Source organism: Prunus dulcis, chromosome 1 (genome assembly GCF_902201215.1).
Source record: "Prunus dulcis chromosome 1, ALMONDv2, whole genome shotgun sequence".
In the NCBI taxonomy this organism is placed as follows: Eukaryota; Viridiplantae; Streptophyta; class Magnoliopsida; order Rosales; family Rosaceae; genus Prunus; species Prunus dulcis.
In genome coordinates, this window is record NC_047650.1 from 12,782,110 (window position 1) to 12,807,969 (window position 25,860).

Sequence of the window (25,860 nt, forward strand, 5' to 3'; positions counted from 1 at the left end):
TTTGTTATAAGTTTTTAACGTGTTTTCAAAGAAGATACAATCAGAATACAGAGTTGTCTTGGGTCACTTGGCCTAGAAATTAAATGATTTGTTCCATCTTTGATCTTACTGCTTCCTATCCCTTTTTGTGTTAACCTCCTATGGAAAATTTAGCAGAAAACTTTTTCTGCTGCACAGCATTTCTTTTGACTTGCTCATGCAGCCACGCTAGTTGTCCTAACATAAATGAAGATTGTAAAAATTTGAAAAAGAAAAAGATGCACTTAAGATTAGGCACTGCTATTGATTACAAACACTAAGTGGCTATAAATATTGATATCACGATGAACACATCATAAGCACAATATCAAATTGACCTTTCAAAACAGTCAATCCTTTTTGCACACTCAGCTACTCTCTTGTTCAATATTTCATTGTCTGCATGTTCTTCATCGGTAGGTTTTTTAGTTTTATTTTTAAGAGATATTTAGTGATATACCCATTTCTAGCACTACTATTATAAATAAACCCTACACAATTGAATTTCTATAAACAAACCCAAAAAAAACCCAAAAAATGACAGCTGGCCTTATTGAATTTAATATTAATTATTAAATTACTTTGATGCCCTATTAAGTGTTTTGGGTATTTTTATGAGATTTTGGGGTTGGGCTTGTTTTAAGAAATTAATGGCAGTTTTGTAATTTATAAGAAGTTAAAAGTTTTTTTGTTATGTTGTAAATGGGCTTTGGGTGTGTATCTAAAGTCCATTTCATATGGGGTATTTTTATAATTTGGGTCCCCATATTGGGTATAATAGTGGATCTCCCTATTTTTAATTCAGTTCTGATAAAAGAAAAAGAAAGAGAAATATGAACCAACAGTTCCAAAAATTACAAAACAATACAAAACGGGCAATACTGCACCACAGCCTAACCGCTAGTAATGAAAACATGACTTCAAAAAGTAACATTACTCTGTATTTTATTGTCTACTGCAATAAAATTTGTTTCCTTTTCAAACCAAAAAAAAAAAAAAAAGAAGCAACATTACTCACTCAGTGTATGCTCAGTATTGTGTTCTGTACTGACTCGTACTGCATCTTTAATACTTGGTTCTACATCTGTGCTCAAATACTCAGAACACTTATGAGTACAAGTGTTAGTTAACCAGTGTTGGCCAATGGATTGGAATGTATCGTACATGCTATCCCACATTCCAAATTTGATAGATGAGACCTGCAACAAATGTTACTTGTTAAACAATGCCAAAGAAATAACATACAAGAATAGAAATTGTGAAACCTGATAAACCGGAACCTATAATTGTCCTCTTGAAGCACAACATCGAATTTTAAAAGACCATTCTTCACTACATTCAGTTCTCTCTTGTACACTTTCCATGCTCAGGTCGAATTGTTTGTTACTTTTTATTAATTATTTATTACTAACAAAAAATCCAGTTCTTTACGGCAAACTAAGAGACTAAATAATATCCTGGTATCAAAATATTGCCTTCAACTGGATCCACAGGCCAACAAGAAGCATTGCTTGACAAGCTGAGTAAGAGAAAGTCAATAAGAGACAGCAAAGCAGCATTAATGTTTCTATGCAAGTTGATAAACAAGATTGTAAGGAGCACTCTACTTTTATGAGGCTATGCAACAAGAGTCACCACTTCCTGTTTTGATAAATTATAATTACAGACGGCGGCGAAAATGATCCAACAAATTTAAAAGTCGATCTAAAAAATTCTGGGCAAAACTCTTGGAAACTGTCTTACACAACGGCATCAGATTATAGTAACAATTTCAGTTCTAGGACAAATAACTGATAATTGCAAACATACATACATACATACAAATAACTGAAATACTACAAACAACAATGCATACGTTCATATATACATACATATATATTATTGGTCAAATTTTGAAAGGAATCGTAAAACTGTAGGAAAAATAAGAAATATTCAAAGTAAATGCATAACTTATAATTAACCAAAAGTAGCAGAGCTGATATATATATTTTTTTTTAATTTTTAAAGAGAAACTTTAGAGCACTTCCAGCTGAAGGCTGTGGCCCGGGCAGGAGGGGGCCCAAGCCCCAGGTAGAGGTTCCAGCGCACAAATGCAGCCCGGGCAGCTGGTTGGCTCCACAAGCCTGGGCAGGCCCGAAGACAAGAACAGCCTTGGCTGTTGCCTGGGTTTGCTGACGTCAGCGATGAAAAAAATTTAAAAAAACAATAAAAATTTCAGAATTTTTAAAAAATAAATACTTAGTCATATTCTTCACTTCCCACACCAAACTCTATACAAATTACTCTCCTCATATCTCATGTGAATAGTGGTTGCCCTTGGGTTGCCATGGCAATGGGTGGAAACACCACAAGCCTTTTGCAAGGGCTGCCACTATTCACGTGAATAGTAACAGCTCTTGCCTTGCCATTGCCCTTTGCCATGGCAAATGGGTGGGAGTGCTCTTATACATATTTTTTTTAAAAAGGGTACAAAACATGCCAGTGGATAAGAAATCCATGACAGAACAATCAGAAATCGAACTACAACATAATGATCAAACTCAATAGTCTAGACTCCATTGATCCTACAATAGGATCAAGATAGGAAAGTCATTTCACCGCAGCCATTAGATCTCTCATTATAGATGGATAAGCTACGTCCTTAAAGACTGGATTCACTGAAGCCCATAAGGATGCCCAAAACTCAATCATCATTCCACAGTTCCTCGATAGAATTGATAATTGCACAGGATTTCAATGAAGGACAAAAGAGAAACATTCCAACTAAATGCACGACTTATAATTAACCAAAAGTAAAAGAAATGATGATTGCTACAGATTTCAATGAAGGGGTCCACACATTAAAGGAATCCGGGTAAACTGCCGAAATGCCTCCTGAACTTGTACTAATTATCAATTTACCCCCTGGCCGTTTTTGTTAGAAAATTAAAGACTCGAACTAAATTTTATTCTCAATTCCACCCCCACCCCACCCCCTCCCCCCCCCCAAAAAAGCACCGTCTAAATCATTTAAAATGGTTAAGAAAATGGGTGGTTGCGGTGGTTATGGGTTCGGGGGTGTTGTTTGTCTGTGGATTCTGGGTTCGTTGAAGGGTGGGTCTGTGATTGGGGATGGGGAGCTCGAATGGGGGGGGGGCGTGGTGGTGTAGAGAGAGAGAGACACCACGCACAAGATTGTTGTGGTCAAATTTGGGGTTTTCAGAAACCAATTAGTTTTGTTTTTTTATTTGTAATAATTTGGAATAAATCGGTGGTTGTGAGTTTGGGGTAACGGGTGGTTGCGGGGGATATGGGTTCAATGGAGGTGGGTCTGTGGGTTCTGGGTTCATTGAGGGGTAGTAGTCATGGGGGAATCGGGTTAGGATGGGAAGGGGTGAATGGTCTGGGAGGTAAAAAAAAAAAAAACTTAAGCGAGGTGGGGGGATTGGTCTGGAGTGAAGGGTTGGTGGTCATGAGGGAAATGGGGTGGAGAAGAAGACCACGAGAAAGAGAGAATAAAATTTAGTTCGAGTCTTTAATTTTCTATAAATAAAAAAAAGGTCGGGGTAAATTGATAATTAGGTACAAGTTCAGGGGGCATTTTTGCAGTTTACCCAAGGAATCCAGACTGTTTGGAAAGCACACGATACACATCTTTCACATATTAGTTTATTTAAAAATCTCAGCCCTCCATAAAGACTTTCATGTATACAAAATCATCAATCCAAATTTTTTTTTATAACTTCACCTGTTTCGAATAATTCTACAAGACAGCAGTAATGATTATGTGACTTTTGGATAAGAAAAAGTTTATGAACTAGACTTTTAAGATTAACCATTAAATATTGCCAGTAATATCATAAAAAATAAATAACATTGCATCTACCGCAATAACTTACAGCAACATTCAGCAGTCCAATCAATGGGTATGAATAAAACATTGACATGATTGTTTTTGACTTCTTATAATGTGTATTATAAGACCGAAGCATGCTCCAAAGTACCTACAAGCAACAGAAGACATTTGCTGAGAACCTATATTTGTAGAAATTGAAACTGAAGCATTACTTCAAATGAACTAGAGAATCACTACAGTTAAGCAAATCCAAACCATAAGTGAACATCTTAGCACTAATGCTCCTAGGATAAAGGCTTCTTGTTTTTAAGGAAACGGGAATTACCACAGAGGAGAAAAAAATGAAAGATGGATAAGAAGTTCATGCAAAAGCTACTCCTGTATTTAAAGAAGATAAGGTTGCACGACTAAAAACTCACCCCAATTAAGACAAATACACCAAACAGAATATCCCTAAATTTCTTAGACAAAGATGGTCAAAGAGAGGTTAATCTAATATGCAATAATTGTCATCAAAGATTCTTCTCTCCACCCAAACAACCCAACTGCACAATGCCAAGTAGTAGTCTTCATATTCACACCAATACCCAGAAAATCTTCGACCAGCAGAGAATAACAGTTTCTTGGCCAAACACATTCTGAAACCTACTCCAAATTGGTGAAGGAAAGAGCAAAGCATGGAAATATAAATAGCAATCTCACAGGCTTCTTTGCACAAGACACACCAACTGGGAGATAAGTATATAGTTCTTTGTATTTTAGGGTAGATATCACAAGTATTTGATTTCCTTATGTGCAAAAATCTGGTACCAGAAAATGTTGACTAAGAAGGTATTGATAGCTTCCTATAAATAGGAGAAATGAGTGGCCTGAGAGAGAGAGAGAGAGAAAGTGGGAGGGGGTGCGGTGAGTGTTAAGACACTTGCCCAGGTTTTTTAATATTGAAGCAAAGGAATTCAGAATCAAGGTTGACGACCTCTCCTATGGAGGATCAATCTTGATTACAGAGAAGGTTAGAGCGCGTGTGTTCCATGTTTCTCTTGAGCTTAGATGTGTGAATTGGCTGGTCAGAGAGCTGCAGAACCTTTTGGAAAATAAAGAACAGAGATTTTTCCGACAGTATAAGGGAGATTCTTTTCAAGTGTGGATGGAAAAGCTTAATAATGGAAAGGGTCTTCATATGCGACTGTCGAAATGCGTACATGGAGTAGTTAGGTCTGTGGTTGTTCCTCAGGGTCGAAACAACTTCGGATGGGTTTTAATGAGAGAAAACTCAGAGACCATATTGACAGGGAGGATCAACTCGAACATGGTCAACCCAGCGGTCGAAGCTGATTGTTTCGCTTCGAGTGGCAAAGGTAGATCGGTGGGTAAAACTTACAAGGAGGCGGTAGAAAGTGAGAATGGGCATGAAAGGATGGCTACTGAGAACAACACTACGGTTGGAAACTCGAACTGGAGTTGGGTGGTGGCCTGTGAGAGGCAAGTTCTACATCAAACTTGGAGTGATATCAGGTTGGCCCTAACAAGCTGGTTAGATAAAGAGGTTGAACTATTTCCATACCAGATTAACAGGGCCTTCTTTGTTTGTGATAGTAAAGAGGAGGCTATTAGAGTTAATAACACTGGTAAGCTGGCGGTGGAGGGACAAACAGACGTACTTTTATATAGTTGGGAACGTGGTCTGGAAAATAATATACCTAAAATTGTTAGCTATGGAGGCTGGCTTGGGGTCTCTGGTCTTCCTATGCACTGGTGGAGAAAAGATTTCTTTGAACGTATTGGGAATGAATGTGGGGGGCTGATTGAATTGGACCAGAGAACGGAAGACTTCAAGTATCTGTTCGAAGCAAGAATCAAAACCAGGAAAAATCATGTCGGATTTCTTCCCGAGATTGTGATTCTCAATGAAGGATCTGAGTCCTATTTTGTGAAAATTAGACCTTTATCTCCTGCGATTAGGCCCACAAACTCCCGGTTCCCTCCGCCTAAAATGGCGGGTGGCCGGAAACCAGTGGAACCAAGCGACGGTGGCGGTCTTTTCAATCATGGGGACTTCTTTTCAACCCACGTGGAGGGGGAAAGGGGCAATCACATTGAGAAGCGGAACTTCGAAGGTACCGAGAAGGATTGCGATAGATTGGCGGCTAGAACATTGGAATGCGGAAGTGGGATCTGTGGGATCGGCAGATTACCTGGGTTGCTGGCCCCACAGCTGGAGCCAACTACGAAGTCTTGTCAACTGCCTGCAGATCTCGCCAGAAGGTCAACCAATTTGGGTGTTAAAAAATCCTGCGCATGGGCCTTTAATTCAGGTCCAAAATTTGGGCCTGTTTTGGAAGCCATCTCTGAGCCAAATCCTGCAATTAAAACTGTATCTAACTCTGGGCCTGGTGGTAATTGCGACCCAATACCAAACTTTCAGGGTAATGTGAGTTGGGCTGGGCCCGCTCAACAGGAAACCAGATTTAGATCCAAGTTCTGTAGGTTAAGTGGAAGAAGCATTAAATCTAATAGACGGGGCGCCTCCTCAACTCATGATGTGCGACCTGGACACGGAGGGGAGTTTGCAACTATATCTGAAGATAGACAGGGGGACGAATCGTGCGATTCTGTGGATGGCAGATCAATCGCTTCAGCTGGAACTGAGGAGGACGATCTCCCTTCTGAGGTGGAGGAGACAGTTGATGTAATTGAAAGTGACGACAGGTCTGTGGCTAGAATTATGAATGGGTTGACTAATGGGATGGTTTTAGAGGGCCACGGCGAGCTGGAGGATAAAAATTGTGAGGAAGACGATAAGGTGCCAGGTAAGGAAAGGGGCGGAGAGGTTGGGCATTCGAATTCAGATGACATTGAGGGGGGCAATGGTGATGGGGTGGTAGGGGAGAAGACTAAAGAAGTTGAATTTGTGAGTTACAGCAGAAGAAAGAGGCTTGGGGAGGAGAAACATTCCCGGATTATGGCCAAACTGAATCTCACGATGGTTCCCATTAGGAAGCAGTTATCACTTGGGTGCCTCTCGAAATCTAGCCGATCAAATGGTGAATCTGGCAGGAAAAGGAAAGGGTGCTCGACTAGGGTCGAACCGGAAGTGGATAGTGTGCAGTCTAAATTGCTTATGAGGGAGGTCAAGTTAAATAAATGAAGATCATATCTTGGAATGTGCGAGGTCTTGGGAGCAAAAGGAAAAGGGTGGTGGTGAAGGAGCAGTTGTTAAGAATAAATCCAGATATTGTTATTTTGCAGGAGACTAAGAAAGAAGTTTTTGATAGAAGACTTGCAGCTGGTATTTGGGGTTCTAGATTCAAAGAGTGGGTGTATGCCCCTTCAAGGGGTAGGTCTGGTGGGATTGCGGTGATGTGGAATTCTCAAACTACCTCCATTTCTGACTTTGAAATTGGGGAATTTTCTGTTTCTATAAGAATTTTGGACGCTTCTGGGGGGGATTGGTGGCTATCAGGTATTTATGGCCCTTGTCATCCTAGGGATAGAAGAAGATTTTGGGAGGAATTAGCGGGGTTGTTCGGTTTGTGTGGTAACAAGTGGTGTATTGGGGGGGATTTTAACGTGGTTAGGTTTGTATCTGAGAAATCTAACGGAGGTAGGATGACAAGTAGTATGAAGACTTTCAATGATTTTATCGATGACACTAACCTGCGAGACCCAAACCTATTGAATGCTTCCTTTACATGGTCTAATTTTAGGGAAAACGCAGTGTGCAGAAGACTGGACAGATTCCTCTTTTCTGAAGAATGGGAAGATTCCTTCCCCCATGTTAAACATACGGCGTTAGCAAGAGTTACCTCTGATCACTGTCCAATTATGTTGGACACCTCTATTTTGAAATGGGGTCCTGGCCCTTTTCGCTTTGAAAATATGTGGATAGAACACCCGGAGTTTAAGAAGAAATTCAAACAGTGGTGGGGGGAAGATCAGATTAACGGATGGGAGGGTTACAAGTTCTCTAGAAGGCTGAGGACTATAAAACAGAAAATAAAGGTCTGGAATAAGGAAGTATTTGGGGATTTGGTCTCTGCAAAGAAAGAGGCAGAGGCTAGAATTGCTGCTCTTGATTTGATGGAAGGGCAGGGAGGGTTAGATAACACTCTGAGAAAAGAAAGGGAAGATTTATACTTTATGGTGAGTGACTTAGTTCACAAAGAAGAGGTGAAGTGGAGACAAAGGGGGAAAATCCAGTGGGCAAGAGATGGGGACAGCAACACCAAGTTTTTTCATCGTATAGCAAGTGGCAGAAGGAAAAGAAATTTTATCCAGAAGCTGGAAGTAGCGGGCGGTGGTGTGGTTGTCAGTGAAGGGGAAATAGAACTGGAGATAATTAATTTCTTCAAAAATCTATATAGCAGCAATGTAGAGGCGGGGTGGTGCTTGGAAGGTCTGAATTGGAATGCAATTAGTGTTGAGGAGGCTGAATGGTTGGATCGACCCTTTGAAGAGGAGGAGGTTAAAAGGGCGGTTTTCGACTGTGGGATTGATAAATCGCCAGGTCCAGATGGATTTTCCATGCTTCTCTTTCAATCTTGCTGGGATATTGTGAAAGAGGATCTTATGAAAGTTATGGCGGACTTCTTCAACTGTGGTATAATCAATGCAATCACGAATGAGACGTTCATTTGCCTCATTCCCAAAAAGAAGGAATCCGTTAAAGTTAGTGATTTTAGGCCTATCAGCCTAGTGACAAGTTTGTACAAAATGGTGTCGAAAGTTTTGGCTTCTAGATTGCGGGAAGTGTTGGGCAGCACTATATCTAGTTATCAGAGTGCTTTTGTGCAGGGTAGGCAAATTTTGGATGCAGCTTTGATTGCCAATGAAGTGGTGGAGGAAAGTCGAAGGCTTAACAAATCTGGAATGGTGTTCAAAATTGACTTAGAGAAAGCCTACGATCACGTGGAATGGAGATTTGTTGATGAGGTTTTGATTAGAAAAGGATTTGGGGACAGGTGGAGAAGCTGGATTCGTGGCTGCCTTGAGACGGCTAACTTTTCTGTGATGATTAATGGAAGACCAAGGGGTAAATTTCGTGCCTCTAGGGGTCTGAGACAAGGAGACCCGCTCTCCCCTTTCCTATTCACTTTGGTGATGGATGTGTTAAGCAGAATTATGGAGAAAGCTCAAGATGCTGATGAGTTTCATGGACTTTCCCCTGGGAATGGGATGGTAGAGATATCCCACCTTCAGTTCGCTGATGATACCATTTTTTTCATAGAGGATAAAGAAGAGTACTGGAATAATCTCCTTCAAATTCTGGAACTGTTCTGTTTTGTGTCGGGTATGACAATCAACAAATCAAAATGTTCCCTAGTTGGAATTAATCTTGATGACGGGATGGTGAATGAGATGGCTGGGGCATGGGGATGCGATGTGGGGGTCTGGCCTATGTTGTATTTGGGTCTTCCCTTAGGTGGGAACCCCAGGGCGATCAAGTTTTGGGATCCCGTTGTGGAAAAAGTGGAGAATAGATTACAAAAATGGAAGCGTGCTTGCCTATCCAAAGGGGGAAGACTCACAATGATTCAGGCTGTGTTGTGTAGTATTCCTATCTACTACATGTCCCTTTTCAGGATTCCTATTGGAGTAGCCAATAGAATAGAGAAGCTTATGAGAGATTTCTTGTGGGAAGGCTTGGATGGGAAAAGTAACCACGCTGTGAGTTGGGAGGTGGTGGGCAAGGCAAAATTCTGTGGTGGGTTAGGGGTGGGTTCGTTGAGGGCTAGAAGTGTGGCTTTGCGGGCAAAATGGCTTTGGCGGTTTCCTAATGAACCTCATGCTCTTTGGCATAAAGTGATCAGAAGTATTTATGGAATGGATACAAATGGGTGGGATGCTAAACCTGCGACTCGGGGATCTTGCCGCTGCCCCTGGAGGGACATTTCTAGCGGCTATAATCTGTTTCTTCAAGGCTGTGTTTTTGTGGTAGGTTCTGGAGTTAGGGTCAGATTCTGGGAAGATGACTGGGGCAGGGGTGGTGTTTTGAAAGAGGTGTTCCCAAGACTCTTCAATCTGTCCAGGAAGCAAAACCACAATATTTCCTCTTTTGCGAGCTCGGATGGGCTCCTTCTCAGCTGGGATTTTGGGTTCAGAAGGAATCTCAATGAATTGGAGATAACAGAGGTGGCTAGATTGTTGGATCTATTGGAGGGTGTGAGGTTGTTCACCTCCAGATTGGATAAGAGAATATGGAAGTTTGACCCCTCTGGTCTATTCACCTGTCATTCTCTCTGTTCTCATATTCAGAATTGTGGTGAGGGGGAGACCTTCCCCCCGTACACTCAAATTTGGAAGGCCAAGACTCCTCTGAAAGTTAAGATCTTTGTGTGGCAAGCGGTGTTGGGAAAACTAAATACTGGGGATACTTTACAGAGACGTTGTCCCTATTTGTGCATGAGCCCTCACTGGTGTGCTCTATGTAATATGGCAGGGGACAGCGTGAACCATCTCCTTCTTCATTGCCCTTTCTCCCTAAAGTTGTGGGAAACATTATTGCAGGAAGTTAACACGGTGTGGGTAATACCAGAAGGCTGCTTTGAACTTTTTTCCATAAGAATTGATGCTTTGGGAAGGGGAAAGAAGGCAAAAATTCTCTGGGGTAGTCTGATGCAGGCAGTGGTTTGGAACCTATGGCTGGAACGTAACAGGAGAATTTTTGAGAATTATAAGGGAGTGGGAGTGGCAGAGTTATGGGATAGAGTGAAGTTTTGGGCTGCCCTTTGGGCATCAACTTCTCTTGCCTTTAAGGATGTACCCTATCCTTCAATTATGCGCAATTTGCTAGCCGTAGTATCTTAAGGGGCTGTTTTATGTTTGGTTGGCTAGTTAGGTGTTGAGTGGCCTTGTGTCTGTTTCTTCGGCTAGTGTTTTCTTTTATCTGCAGTCTAAATACCCAGCTCAACTGCCTTCCCAAAAACCCATAAAAAAAAAAAAAAAAAACTGGAAATACGAGTCACCCTACCAACTGCCTTCCCAAAAATGAATTTTTACCCAACCACCAGTTCAGACAAAAATAAGGAAAAAAGGATACCCCTTAAAAAGAACCCCTTCACAACCTGAGAATCCCACCCATTAGAATGTACTCCATACTCACACCCGATGATAGAACACAATAAGGAGAATGCTCTACGACTAAGTTAAGACCAGAAGAGATAATTGATAAGCCAACAAGCTCAACTTTCTTAGTATGAGACAATTTAACAAGCTAAGGATTAATAAAAGATTTATTTGAAATGTGTTTCTTATTTCTTTAAATGCACATACATAGGATATGAGAAAGAGCATCAAATACCAACAATTCTTCCACAGAAAGAATTCTTTCACACGGAAAAAAAAACTTAGATCAATTACATTTCACTATATATATACATATAATATATATATATATATATATCATTATATACATATATGTGAGAATTTCTGGCTACATTAATGAGGAAAACTCTCTAGAATGGCGTTCCTTCAATTATTTTGAACTCGGAAAAACTGGTAAATCTATATGAAGTTGGAAACTTCATTAAAACTTCTGAAAAGGAATGAAAATATGTAAACAACTCAAATTCATCAGACAAATAGACAGAAATCCATTGACGAGTGTTTGATCCAGGCAGTAAAATATATCTTGATAATCAATTATTCATATATCATAACAGCATGAACATACCTTAGCCACAGGCTGCTCCTGACATGCTTCCTTCCAAGTTGTAACGAACATCCTCAAAAGAGTATCGGTAATTGAAAGATCAATTATATGCACATCACTAAACTCCTCTGTTCCACAGCCATTCTTTGTAGGAAGAACATCTCGATCTACCTTGTCACTCTTACGCAATTTTATGGGCACAGAGATGGGGCTGCTTAGATTTCCGTATTTTCTTTTTTTTTTAACAGATCCATTACCCTCATTATGCTTTTGGCTTCCACTAACTGGAGAAATGTGGGTCGATTCGAGCCAACACCTCTCTTCTATTGCTGACAAGTTAATACAGCTACTCGCTCTTTCAGAGATTTTAGCAGATTGTGATGAAAAGTTAACCTGACTGCCTATAGCATCATCATTATTTTTGTCATCTTCTTCATGTGAATAATCCCTATTACCTCCATGCTTTGAGCTCGAAGGAACAAACCTATCTTGCTTAACACAAAAATCCTTGTGCACAACAGAAAACAATTCAGCTTGCTGAGAAATGGCACAAAAATGTTTATCTGGCCGCTTTTTCAATGTGGAGAAAATTGGTGGCTTCTTCCTAGAGCGCCACGCTCTTAATTCCTTTTTGGATTTCCTTAGAGCAGCACGTTCTAACTTCTTGGCTTCAAGGATGTAAGAAACATGCACCCTATGATCATAAAGTTTACTTCAATCAGGAGCATTATAAATTATAATTTCTAGTACTTTCAAAGGACTGAAAGCTTATGTTATCCAAAATGTGCATTAATTATTTAAAAAACAAATCAAAAGTCCATGCCAAATGTAATTTTAACCATTCAAAGCACCAACATTTTGACAATTTTTGTAGAAGGAAGGGGTTGTACATCTTTCACCATACAAAATCGTTAATATTATTAGACACAATGAATATTTATCACAAAGTAGAAGCTAAAAATGTGAGACATACCCCAAGCTACAAATTCGAATTCCGAGCTTTTCCTTGCTTGCAACTGATCGCCTCTTAACAATAAAATCCAAAAATTCTTCAACAGAATCGTCCGTAACTTCACGTTTATGTGTTTGAAATCCAATGAGTAAAAATACTATTTCCTCACTAGTTATCTTAAACACTTCAGTTGTATCAGAACTCACTTGGAAATAATGCAAAACAAGTGGGTGCAGCAACAAAGGGCCTAATCCCAGCTCTTCAAACTGCTGAATATTCTCATTCTTGCAGATTGCTAGTTCCAAATCATACAATGAAGTAATTTTTCGAACCCCAACAAAGCAATGGATATATGCATTTATCTGAATACCAATATAAAATGAGCAAAAATTGGTAGGATTTAATACATAAAGATGCACATTTTAAATACAAAATCTTACTCTTCATTCGGTTGCTGAGAAACCAACACAAAAGTAGTGCATGTTCCCAGTGTTTGCTTCTATTATTTTACAAATGAAATCTCAGACTCAGATGAGCTATGCAGGCTAATAAATAGAGTGGACCTAGACCACTAAGGATAGGTGAATACAGACAGCAAACTTCCTGGGTTTGAAGAGTCATAAGATATAAAGCCCCACAAGCCCAGAAAGCAAACAACTGTTCCAAAAGAGCCACTGATGCCCCTAGGTCAGTTGACATCTCCAATTATCATTACTATCCTTTTTTTCCCTCAAACTAAAGTTCTCACTCTGTCATTAATCAACAGGAAAGTATGCTTCCTTAACAGAATTCGTTTTCAATGTATTCCTCGCGCAGACCAAATCTTTTTCAATTGGAAATTAAAGGGCTTTTATCTTCTCTATCAATTACACTCTGTTCCCACAATTTCTCAGCAACCAAACAAAGTATTGACACAAATTAATTTGAAAAAATAAAAAAGAAACGGGGTAGATTATTGCTATCTCATTAGTCATTAGACATTACCCTGCCTTCAGTGAGCATTAGGCGGTGAAGAGACGGCACTTGGTACATTGGCAGCATCAGAGAGCTCCAAGCATCAACCTTGAGCATCAGAAGAGCAGACTCCAAGACCTTCCACGCAGAGACGCTCCTTCCAGCCGCGACGAGTTCAGCGCGAGCCTTTTCCGCGGCGCCGTCGATCCTCTCCAGCATCTCCTTTGGCCAAAACGCTGAATTCGAGGGGTGCTGGAGAGGACCGACATTCGGGTTATCAGACAAGCTCTGCGGCGAAAAAGCTGAATTCGAGAGCTGTTGGGGATCGACATTCGGTCTCGGGTTCTCAGGTAAGGTCTGAGGCCGAAACGAAGAGTTGGGGAGCTGTTGGGGAGTGAAATTAGGGTTTTGGGTTGGGAAAGCTGGGTAGGGGTTGAGGACAGGATGGGATGGAAAAGCAGGGTTTGGAGGCAAAATATATGATGAATTGGTCGAGTTTTGGTTTTGGTTTTGGTTTTGGAGGGAGAAATTGGGGTTTAGAGGCTGTGGGTATGGATGCTGAAGTGGAGGCGGTTGCTGCCGTGGCCCGCCAGATGGGGATCGGAAGTGATGAGGGTGCCCGAACATGGCGTTAAAGAGAGAGAGAGAGAGAGAATGTCAGTTACCTGCCATCCATGTGGTCACAGAGGTGTAAGAAAATAAAATTTTGATGAATGGGGACTGATTAAAAAAAGAAGACCTATGAATTCATACAGTGAACTTGTTACCAATTTATGTTAGAATTGAGATTTCCGTTCAAACTCCGTTAAAATGTCGGAAAATTCTACAGTGCGCCAGGCGCACTGATGCGCCATTTATTATAGACCATTGGATGAGTAGTTGGGGCATGTGGGGTAATCTAAAGCGTTGATTGTTGGTTACCGGTTAAATTGGTTGCTGTAGGTAAAACCAAATAAAAAATAAAAAAATACTTGCTCTCTCAGTCAGAGACATTTCAAGTTTAGGGTTGGGTTTCTCATTTCTTTCTCTTCGAGTTTGATTCCTTCTACAGCAGCTCCTCTCCTCCTTCTGTGACGACGAGACGATGCCGGCGACCACATCTCCTCTCCTCTCAAGTAGGTCATGCTCCTTCTTCTCCTTCTTCATTTCGTTCTCCTTTCGAGGGTTTTTGGTCTGGGTATCTTCCTTGTTGCTGCTGCTTCATCGCTGGTTTCTTTGTTTTGTTTTTTTAGGTTTTCATAGTTATGATTTCCCTTTCTCACTCTCATCTGGATCTCTATGGCTGGCTTTCTCTCAACCTCTCTGTGGCTGGCTTTCTCTCAACCTCTCTGTGGCAGGTAAGAACTCTAATTTTCTCCCTCTCTTTCTAACTGTGCGATTTAGATGATTCGCATCATAGCAGAAAGTATTTCAACTTTGAATTTTGGTCTAGACTTTCTAACAAAATGATTTATATGTCCTATTTTAATTTAGGGCTTAATGATTTGGGTATTGAATGGCAAGTCCTTATTTATTTTTTTTTGGTAATATTTTGGATTTATATAGGAATTTGGTAATTTTTTGAAATTATAATTATGTTTTTTTTTTCTTTCGAATTGTTCTCTCTCCCACCTCTCCCCTTTCTCCCTCTCAGATATATCGTTGCTAATTTCTTACTTTTTTTATTATTTGAATTTGAGGGTTGGAAGCTTGAGAGTTGTTCATTCTTGATAATGATATGGGACTTTAAATTGATGGCCTTGAGACTGCATATTGTTCAAACCAAAAGCACTGGGTTCTTGAAGGAAGATGCTAGAAGATGGAGATAGGATTGAGACATTTTATGTACTCTGTTTACTTGAGATCTCAATGTTAAAATAATGATCTAGAACTTGAGATAGGATTGAGACATTTATTGTCCTCCACGACAATAGAGCAAATTGGTGTCCGTTACAACCCATGAGATCCATGACTTCTTATAATGTATTATTTTTGTGCTTGAGATAATTTAGTCTGAATTGTAGAGTAATATCTTTAGTTTCTTATGCAGTTTTAGAGATGCTCAACAACAGAGCATAGAATGTATGTGCTGTAAGTTCTTCATCCAATCTTCATATTTGACATGAATTACGCTATAGAATTTCATTGATAAAGTGACTGAAACTGATTAGTGATCATTCATACATCATTTTCATGTTCATATTCAAAAGATAAACAATTGATCATTGTCTCTTAATGCGTCTAATTCTTCGACTTGTGAGCCGTCCACCATCACAAATGTGCTCCTCTGTTTCCCAACTTTTTCTCTGCATTCACAAAAACAAAAAACAAAAATGCTATCATTGATGTGAATTTATGAATTTGAATTTATCTTCTTTTATGTATGAATTTGAATGTGTGAGATGATTCTCATATTATATATATATATATATATATGGCAATGTGTGAAATCATTGAACTCTCTGGCCTTCTAGGGGTTGATTTTAGATTCTCATTAGTTCATATTTGTAATAGCCACTTATCATCCAAGACCATCTTACAGTATTTTGGAATTGGTTAGCTTAGTCTTCAACAAATCTCTTGGTATTGAAAATGTAATCTTCATTAGCATGAACTGAAAGTACTCGGTACTGGCTTTTACATTGGGGAGAATTCATAATATTTTATTCGATAAAAAAATACCTTGTGAAATACAATTGAAGCTAACGAAAAGCTAGATAAGTAGACTTAGATTTATAGTCTAAGTATTCTATTAAAAAGGAGATGTGCGCCTCTGTATTCAGTTCATCCAGCAATTCTGTTAGAAAAGGGATTTCTTGTAGCATCTCTTGTTTTAAGTCTTTCAAGTGCTGAGAAGAAAAGAGTCAGTGTAAACAAATGCCTATGCATCATAGGGTTAGTTATATATATATATATATATATATTAAAGAAGGAAATGAGAGCAATGGATATTCAGGTTACAATACAAAACTACATTTGCTAGCTGATATACTCTTACTTAAGTTATAAGGTGGTATTGCTTAAGTTATAAGGTTGTATTGCTCTCAAACCTGAAAATGTTGAGGCACTAACTTGTACACGAGACTGGATATTTATTTGTTTCTTTTTATCATCATCTAAAGTCTTATTTGGTCAGTTAGCTATAACTATTGTTTTATTTGGCTTGTATATTTTCATGTTTACAGGACTTCCCAACCCATTGAACATGAAACTTCACTGCAATCAATGGTACCATGCATATGAAGAGTCCTAATTTACACGACTTCTATATCTTCTACATGGGAAAGGGACTTACTCTTCTTCTTGTGCTTCTTAATTTCAAATTGGTTTTGATTATGTTTTTCAGTTAGGTATTGTTTTGATTTTGATTTTGGATTTGCAGGTATTTCAACTAGCGGCCCATCCACCCTTCCCAGCATCTGATAAGGGTAATTTTTTTTTTTCCTTCAAATTTATCTCTCTGTCTCTGTCTTTCATTTTGGTGAATGGTTGAGGATGTTATTTATTTATTTTAGTAATGCATGAGGAATATATATATATTATGAACTGCATATTAAAAACTATCATGCTACATTGGAAGTGGTATTATTTGCCTAATCTTGGCATAGTGCTAAGAATAGTTAAGTTTGGAATCACAAAATGAGGACGTAAAGACAAACACCAGGCCATTGTACATTGCATTGGAGATATGGTTGAAGCTGGTCCCACAATTTTATGTCTTTCTCTTCCATCAAGATTACTCTCTTTAATTTGCCCTTAATATGGATTATTATAATTGATTTTGTATTTAACAAGTTGGTGGGTGCTGGTGTTGCAGATCTTTGGGTGATGGAGAATCTGGGTCAAAGTTTTCGAGCCCGGTCACTGAATCTAATAGCCAGGATGCATCACTCATTGCTTTCAGTTCCTACCCTCAATGCTCCGTTGCTCATGCGACACTACTTCTCTGCCCCTAGTTTCCTTGTCTCTAACTTTCCCAGCAACCAGGAATTGGTGGAGCCGGTGACGCCAGACTATGATGAGGAGAGAGTCGAACAATGTTGACGGGTCATGGCGGTTGAACTTCGACGGTTTCCAGGTGTCCTCAGAGAGCACAAGGAGAAAAGACTTCCCCGTGGCCTCCATGACTGCCTGGGGGTTTTAGGTAATTTCGCATCTTCACCTTCATTGTTAAAGGAATGGTATATTTGTTGTGATGATATTTCTTTTTACTTTTTTATGGTCTCAACTCAAATGCCAATATTCTGTTGCGTGCTTTGGTATCCCAGAATTTTTCTTGTTTTGGTAGCTCACTTTTCTTTTTCTTTTTTTGTTAATGAATTAAACAAGTTGGACTCATTTTTGTGGTGAGATTTTAATTTTTCTTTTTCTTACATATGAATATAATTGCGATTCCAAAGGGTGTGGAGGATATAATTTGCCATATAAAAAAATGTAATCGGAAAGCTTAAAGTGGAGGTGAATTGGAAACATTTGTGGGAGAGTGCTGGAGATGAGCGGTTTATAGTTTATGGGTTTTTTTTAATGTGCTCTGTGTTATGCAAAGTGTCTTTAGGATTGTTGGGTTCCTTACTTGTGCTGCCCCTTGTATTGAATGATCTTCAGGTTGTGTGTGATGGAGATTGAAACTAATTTTTATTCAATGTTTTCCAGACCTGTAATGGCAAGGTCATGGTGCATGCTCTACTGTATCTCGTTCTTGGTGTATATTCTTCACATGGTTTTATTTGTTAAAAATTATAGTGTTGCTGAGTTCGTATATCTTGACAATTATTAGCTTGATGACTATCTTTATTTTTCTTTCAAAAGATTAATGTGAATTCTTTTCTTGTGTTAGCTTTCATTTCATATTTTAGAGTTTTTATCACTTTTCAATCTTTTGTTTTTGTAAGATTACATTTTCCCTTTGTATAAAGTAATTAGTGTTTTTAACACGTAAAAAATGTAGCCATGTTGTTTAGTGCAGGAGAAGCTGCGTAATAGTTGAAGCTGCCATTATGGTTTTTGCTGTAAAAATTTCAAGGTTAAGGCAATTCAATTTTAGTTCTGCGTTTATGACTTTTATTGTATATTAGTTTCATAGTTGGTCATTTCATATTAATATTCTTTCAATAGTTAATAGCCACATTTGTATGAAAACTTGATCATATTTGCACTGTAGTCTCTTAGGAAAATGGAAAGGGAAAAAAAAAAAAAAAAAAAAAGGTAAGTCTTAAAGGAGAAAAAATGATTAGAAAGAGATTCAAATTTTCTGTTGTAAGTCCAGTTTAATGGCCTTGTTGAAATTATATAAAGACAATATCTAGTTTGAGGTTTCTTGTTTGTGGATGTGGGTGTCCGAATCTAACAAAGTTGTAATTCCTTTCATTGCGAAATAAGGAAGTCAGTATGGGTTTTCCTCAAAATTTGGCCACTTGCCGATCGAATTGGACTTTGAGTCAAGGTATAAACTTGCTCCCCCTTGTTGTGCTTGTTGATACATATGGATTCTGTGATTAAGTTTTTTTTTACAGATGCTAATGCAATTACCAAAATCCTGTTTGGCAATTGTCTTTGATACAATTACATGTATTTTTTATTTTGTTCCACATGCAGTGCATTCCATTGATGCAATTAGATGTCACATATTCAATTACCTACTTCATGTCTACCAATTGGATATTTGTAAATCCAATTGTGTTCCAAGTTTGCATAATATGCATAATTTTGTTTTTATCTTCCATTAATCCAGCTCTGTGCTAAGTAAATCCTTTGCCTTTTGATCTTTGCCATTTGATTGATTGTTGAGAATATGTTTAGTTTTCTCTCTTTTTTTTTTCTTTTTTTTTTTTGTGAATTCCACTTATGCAATTGGATTTGACATGTTCATTTACCTGCTTCCTGTCTGTCAATTGGATTTTTGTGAACCCAATTGCACTTCAATTACCTTGTGTACAATGTTTGTTATTTACTTGTCATTAAGTTATTAACACTTGCAATGAAAGTAGAAGTTAATTGATATACTAAATTCTATTGTTTTTTTTTTACTTTTACGTACTTAATCATGGAAGAGAAGAACAATTAAATTAACAGTGATTGTTTGGCAATTACATATTCATTTTTTTAAAAAGAAAGAACAGAATGGCAATTACATAGTGCATGTTTGTCAATTGCCAACATGACATGGTTGTGTTGTAGCAAAATAAAGGAATTTTGTATGAGCTCGGTGACGTAAGACATGGGCTAAATTGAAGATGAGAGTGATGTGGGAAAGTTCCAGTCCTTTTTTTTTTTTTTTTTTTGGTAGTGGAATATGGTTCAGTTTTTATTTTTATTTTTATTGTTATTTAGGTTTCAGTCTTTATGTTATTGGCAGCTTTTTCAATTTTGAGAATGGAAATACATTATGTCATTTTGTCAATGCAATTGACAAACAGGTAGTGTCATTTGCATCCTAGTCTTCGTAATTGACAAACAAAGTAGTCCCATTTACATTCCAATCGCGTAATTACAAGCTATAATTGATTAACATAAATAAAGTTACAAAACATTATATTTCTCACATGTTAAGCTCTTTTTATACTTAAAAGTTTTTCTTTATGCTAAGTCATGTCTCACTTTTCAATAATGAAGGAATATGCACAAATGATTTTCAAATTTGAGAATGTCCATACAGTATGTAATTTGTAAATTCAATTGACAAACAGGCAGTGTCATTTGCAATCGTGTCTTGCAATTGACAAACGAAGGAGTCTCATTTACAGTCTACTTGCGCAATTACAAGCTATAATCGACAGACATAAATAAAGTTACAAAGTACTATAGTTATCACATGTTAAGCTTTTTTTCTTCTTAAAACTATTTTTTGTTAAAATTATTTGGATTTATATAAAGATACCCAAGTTTTATTGTTTTGAATATGGATATTTTGTAGCAAAATAAGGAAATTTATACAAGATTGCAAGTTGGCGTGATGGATGTTGAGACATTGGAGTGCAAGCTGGCGTGATGGCTTTTCCAAGTGGCTTTATGAGTTTATAAGGACTTATTGTCCAAGTCCAAATAGAAAATATTAGTTTAATCATTTACAAACTTTTATAACATTTGAATTGTACCATACATTTGGCCAAGTTATAATATTTCAATTTTACCGTACATGTGGACAAGTTTATTTTCCCTAAAAAATATTTGAATTAATTAAGGGTAAAACAAATACAAGTTATAATGGAGGATTTTTAAAAGTTATAACATTAAAACTACCAACCTCAATTGATTTTTAAGAACAAAGCATAAGATACGGAAGATTTGACCACAACTAGCCATCATAATTCATAAAATAAAACCAACAACTCATTATGAAATTGAGTTAGTATTATCAATATTTATGACGATTTGAGTAATTGACAAACATGGACTGTGTAAATGGCAGAGGTCGTTTGGCAATTGCCAAACAGGGAGTGCGTAATTGACAACCAAGGAGCATCCCATTGCATAGCAATATGCAATTTCATTTTTTACTAAAATAAGGACCCATTTTACATCCCAAAGGTCCACTATTACCAATTTCTTGTAATATGGATCCATATCCTTGTAAAAAGCTGATTTACAACATTATGGATTTGGTGAACCCTAACGTTATAATCCATGAGCAAAACCTTGTAAATTGTTACAAAAAACTTGTAAGTTACGAGTTTAGAATTAGCTTGAATTCTAAAATTTCGTACATGAGAAGCAAATGAGATGGTAACTCAATCACTTTCTTCCCCTTCATTACCTCATTTAGTATTTTGTTATGTTACATACTTATATAAAATTTCGAGTATGTTAGTTGAAATTTTATATATTATATGTAAATATCATATTTATACATTATATATTGATTATTAAATGCATATATATTATTTAATTATTATATTATTATATACCATTTTTTTTATTGATTGGAACATGAACCAATTATATTACGAAGATATGAACCAAAAAACAGAGAAAGATCATAAGGGAAATTTTTGTTGGATGGTGCTATGAGTCATCTTTTGTCATAAAGACATTTGTTTAAAGTTATTTTTAGAATAAGCACGAATACATATATATTTTTATATAATAATATGTCATCTTGAGAAGTAATTATAGTGTGGCCTCAGAGTATGTCATATAATATTTATTATAATATAAGTAGATATTTATTGATATTATGTCTTAAAAGTTGAATATCTTATCATTGATTGATATTAAACACGTAAATGAGTTATACTATGTAGTCATATTTTAGTTCCTTATAGTAATTTATTCACATTTAAGAAATAACAAAACAAAAAGAATAGTTATCATGCGTGCCTATTTTCTTCACTTTTGACTTCGTTTTCCACATGATTTCACTTCCCATTCCTAATGCTTTTGTAACCCGAAAGTGAATAAGTTTTTTTTGGTAAAAAATATGCCATTTTTGGCCTTTCTAAATATGTTGTAAACATGTATTTAAAATATATTAAAATTAAGAAAATAAATTTATAAAGGGAAGGTGGGATATTAGAGAAGTAAATTAAGTCCTTATCCTTGTAAACCAAAGGGTTTACAATAGTAAGGACTCATATGTAATTGACAAACAGTTAGTGGGAAATTGAAACTAAATAATGCAATTGACAAATAGTAAGTTCAAAATTGCAATTGACAAACAGTAAAGTGGAACATTCGAAAGGTAAATTGGGTCATTATACTTACAAACACAAACGTTTACAATATTAAGGTATATTATTACTCTATGTTAAACAGGTGTGTTCCATAAGAGTTTAAAACCCATCCTTAATATTGTAATATCGTAATTTACAAAGATGAAGACATCTAGTACAATATTAAGGTAACTTGGGACATTAGGAAAGTAAATTGGGTCATTATACTTGAATAGGGTAAGAGTGGACCTTGGTGGAATAAATTTGGTCCTTATTCTTGTAAACACAAGGGTTTACAGTATTAAGGACCTTTTTTACAATATTTTGGACCTCCATGTTCCATAAACTTGTAAAGTGTATCCATAAATTTGTAATATCATAAATTACAATAGAAAGAATCTCCATTACATGGTTAAGGTAATTGTGGACCTTGGAGATGTAAAATTGGTATTTATTCTTGTAAATGCAACGGTTTATAACGTTAAGGACTCGTATTACAGTACTTTGGACGTAATTCTTCCATAAACTTGTAACGCAGATCCTTAATCTCGTACATTACAAAATTTGGGTTCTCATTTATGATTTTTTGCACAATGATTACAAGTTTGAGGTTCTTCCTTATCCATAGCGTTGTAATATCCTGATTTACAATTGAAAGGATCCCTCTTACAATGATAAAGTAAAGGTAGACTTTGGAGAAGTAAAGGTAGTCCTTATTCTTGTAAACACAAGGGTTTACAATATTAAGGACCTCTTTTACAATATTGTGGAACATAACTATCCATAAAAGAGTAATACGAGACCTTAATATTGTAAACATCCGAGTTTACAAGTAGAAGGACCTAGTTTACCTTTCGAAGGTTCCCCTTTACCCTAAAATTGTACTACATGCCTTTATCTTTGTAAATTATGATATTACAAGAGTAAGGATAACTTTTACAATCTTGTGGAACATGACTGTCCTAAACAGAGTAATCTAAGACCTTAAAATTGTAAACATTTGTGTTTACACTTATAAGGACCCAATTTACTTTCCTAATGTCCCTAGTTACCTTAATATTGTACTAGAAGTCATTCTCTTTGTAAATGACAATATTACAACATTAAGGATGTGTTTTACAATGTTGTGGAACATAACTATCCATAAAAGAGTAATACGAGACCTTAATATTGTAAACATCCGAGTTTACAAGTAGAAGGACCTAGTTTACCTTTCGAAGGTTCCCCTTTACCCTAAAATTGTACTACATGCCTTTATCTTTGTAAATTATGATATTACAAGAGTAAGGATAACTTTTACAATCTTGTGGAACAGACTGTCCTAAACAGAGTAATCTAAGACCTTAAAATTGTAAACATTTGTGTTTACACTTATAAGGACCCAATTTACTTTCCTAATGTCCCTAGTTACCTTAATATTGTACTAGAAGTCATTCTCTTTGTAAATGACAATATTACAACATTAAGGATGTGTTTTACAATCTTGTGTAAATCACTGTCCAATTATATGCCAATTGCCAAACAGGAAGGGATAATTGTATGGCCCTTATGCAATTGCATTTTTAAAAAAATGAAAACTTGATAACCCTCATTTACAACATTATGGAACATAACTATCCATAAAAGAGTAATACGAGACCTTAATATTGTAAACATCCGAGTTTACAAGTAGAAGGACCTAGTTTACCTTTCGAAGGTTCTCCTTTACCCTAAAATTGTACTACATGCCTTTATCTTTGTAAATTATGATATTACAAGAGTAAGGATAACTTTTACAATCTTGTGGAACAGGACTGTCCTAAACAGAGTAATCTAAGACCTTAAAATTGTAAACAATTGTGTTTACACTTATAAGGACCCAATTTACTTTGCTAATGTCCCTAGTTACCTTAATATTGTACTAGAAGTCATTCTCTTTGTAAATGACAATATTACAACATTAAGGATGTGTTTTACAATCTTGTGGAACATAACTATCCATAAAAGAGTAATACGAGACCTTAAAATTGTAAACATCCGAGTTTACAAGTGTAAGGACCTAGTTTACGTTTCCAAGGTTCCCCCTTACCCTAAAATTGTACTACATGCCTTCATCTTTGTAAATTATGATATTACAAGAGTAAGGATAACTTTTACAATGTTGTGGAACATGACTGTCCTAAACAGAGTAATCTAAGACCTTAAAATTGTAAACATTTGTGTTTACACTTATAAGGACCCAATTTACTTTCCTAATGTCCCTAGTAACCTTAATATTGTACTAGAAGTCATTCTCTTTGTAAATGACAATATTACAACATTAAGGATGTGTTTTACAATCTTGTGGAACATAACTATCCATAAAAGAGTAATACGAGACCTTAATATTGTAAACATCCGAGTTTACAAGTGTAAGGACCTAGTTTACGTTTCCAAGGTTCCCCCTTACCCTAAAATTGTACTACATGCCTTCATCTTTGTAAATTATGATATTACAAGAGTAAGGATAACTTTTACAATGTTGTGGAACATGACTGTCCTAAACAGAGTAATCTAAGACCTTAAAATTGTAAACATTTGTGTTTACACTTATAAGGACCCAATTTACTTTCCTAATGTCCCTAGTTACCTTAATATTGTACTAGAAGTCATTCTCTTTGTAAATGACAATATTACAACATTAAGGATGTGTTTTACAATCTTGTGGAACATAACTATCCATAAAAGAGTAATACGAGACCTTAAAATTGTAAACATCCGAGTTTACAAGTGTAAGGACCTAGTTTACGTTTCCAAGGTTCCCCCTTACCCTAAAATTGTACTACATGCCTTCATCTTTGTAAATTATGATATTACAAGAGTAAGGATAACTTTTACAATGTTGTGGAACATGACTGTCCTAAACAGAGTAATCTAAGACCTTAAAATTGTAAACATTTGTGTTTACACTTATAAGGACCCAATTTACTTTCCTAATGTCCCTAGTTACCTTAATATTGTACTAGAAGTCATTCTCTTTGTAAATGACAATATTACAACATTAAGGATGTGTTTTACAATCTTGTGGAACATAACTATCCATAAAAGAGTAATACGAGACCTTAAAATTGTAAACATCCGAGTTTACAAGTGTAAGGACCTAGTTTACGTTTCCAAGGTTCCCCCTTACCCTAAAATTGTACTACATGCCTTCATCTTTGTAAATTATGATATTACAAGAGTAAGGATAACTTTTACAATGTTGTGGAACATGACTGTCCTAAACAGAGTAATCTAAGACCTTAAAATTGTAAACATTTGTGTTTACACTTATAAGGACCCAATTTACTTTCCTAATGTCCCTAGTAACCTTAATATTGTACTAGAAGTCATTCTCTTTGTAAATGACAATATTACAACATTAAGGATGTGTTTTACAATCTTGTGGAACATAACTATCCATAAAAGAGTAATACGAGACCTTAATATTGTAAACATCCGAGTTTACAAGTAAACCTATCCGAGTTTACAAGTGTGGACCTAGTTTACGTTTCCAAGGTTCCCCCTTACCCTAAAATTGTACTACATGCCTTCATCTTTGTAAATTATGATATTACAAGAGTAAGGATAACTTTTACAATGTTGTGGAACATGACTGTCCTAAACAGAGTAATCTAAGACCTTAAAATTGTAAACATTTGTGTTTACACTTATAAGGACCCAATTTACTTTCCTAATGTCCCTAGTTACCTTAATATTGTACTAGACGTCATTCTCTTTGTAAATGACAATATTACAACATTAAGGATGTGTTTTACAATCTTCTAGAGCATAACTATCCATAAAAGAGTAATACGAGACCTTA

The 25,860-nt window shown here is 36.7% G+C and overlaps 1 protein-coding gene and 2 long non-coding RNA genes across 6 annotated transcripts in view; 2 read left to right on the plus strand and 1 right to left on the minus strand.

The window, feature by feature from the left end:
* Positions 1-14,106, minus strand: part of LOC117614045 (protein NO VEIN-like) — a 28,525-nt gene extending 14,419 nt beyond the window's left edge. The window contains exons 1-5 of one of the 3 annotated variants that reach the window (XM_034342718.1): positions 13,441-14,106; positions 12,478-12,818; positions 11,526-12,198; positions 3,897-4,001; positions 1,037-1,217 (exon numbers count right to left, since the gene is read on the minus strand). In XM_034342718.1, coding sequence (XP_034198609.1) covers positions 1,037-1,217; positions 3,897-4,001; positions 11,526-12,198; positions 12,478-12,818; positions 13,441-14,037 — 1,897 coding nt within the window. In that variant the 5' untranslated portion in view covers positions 14,038-14,106. The remainder of the gene's footprint in view (positions 1-1,036; positions 1,218-3,896; positions 4,002-11,525; positions 12,199-12,477; positions 12,819-13,440) is intronic. The other 2 variants (XM_034342719.1, XM_034342720.1) reach the window with 2 other exon arrangements.
* Positions 14,107-14,398: 292 nt separating this feature from the next.
* LOC117615354 lies at positions 14,399-16,734 on the plus strand. Its single transcript, XR_004584001.1, has 3 exons — positions 14,399-14,525; positions 14,643-14,747; positions 16,575-16,734. It is a non-coding gene; the product is annotated as an uncharacterized LOC117615354 (long non-coding RNA).
* A 436-nt stretch (positions 16,735-17,170) lies between these two features.
* On the plus strand, positions 17,171-20,525 carry LOC117615988. 2 transcript variants are annotated; one of them, XR_004584089.1, is made up of 2 exons: positions 17,171-17,533; positions 20,303-20,525. It is a non-coding gene; the product is annotated as an uncharacterized LOC117615988 (long non-coding RNA). The 2 variants fall into 2 exon arrangements; XR_004584088.1 differs by lacking the exon at positions 17,171-17,533 and adding an exon at positions 18,419-18,832.
* The last annotated feature ends 5,335 nt before the right edge of the window (positions 20,526-25,860 follow it).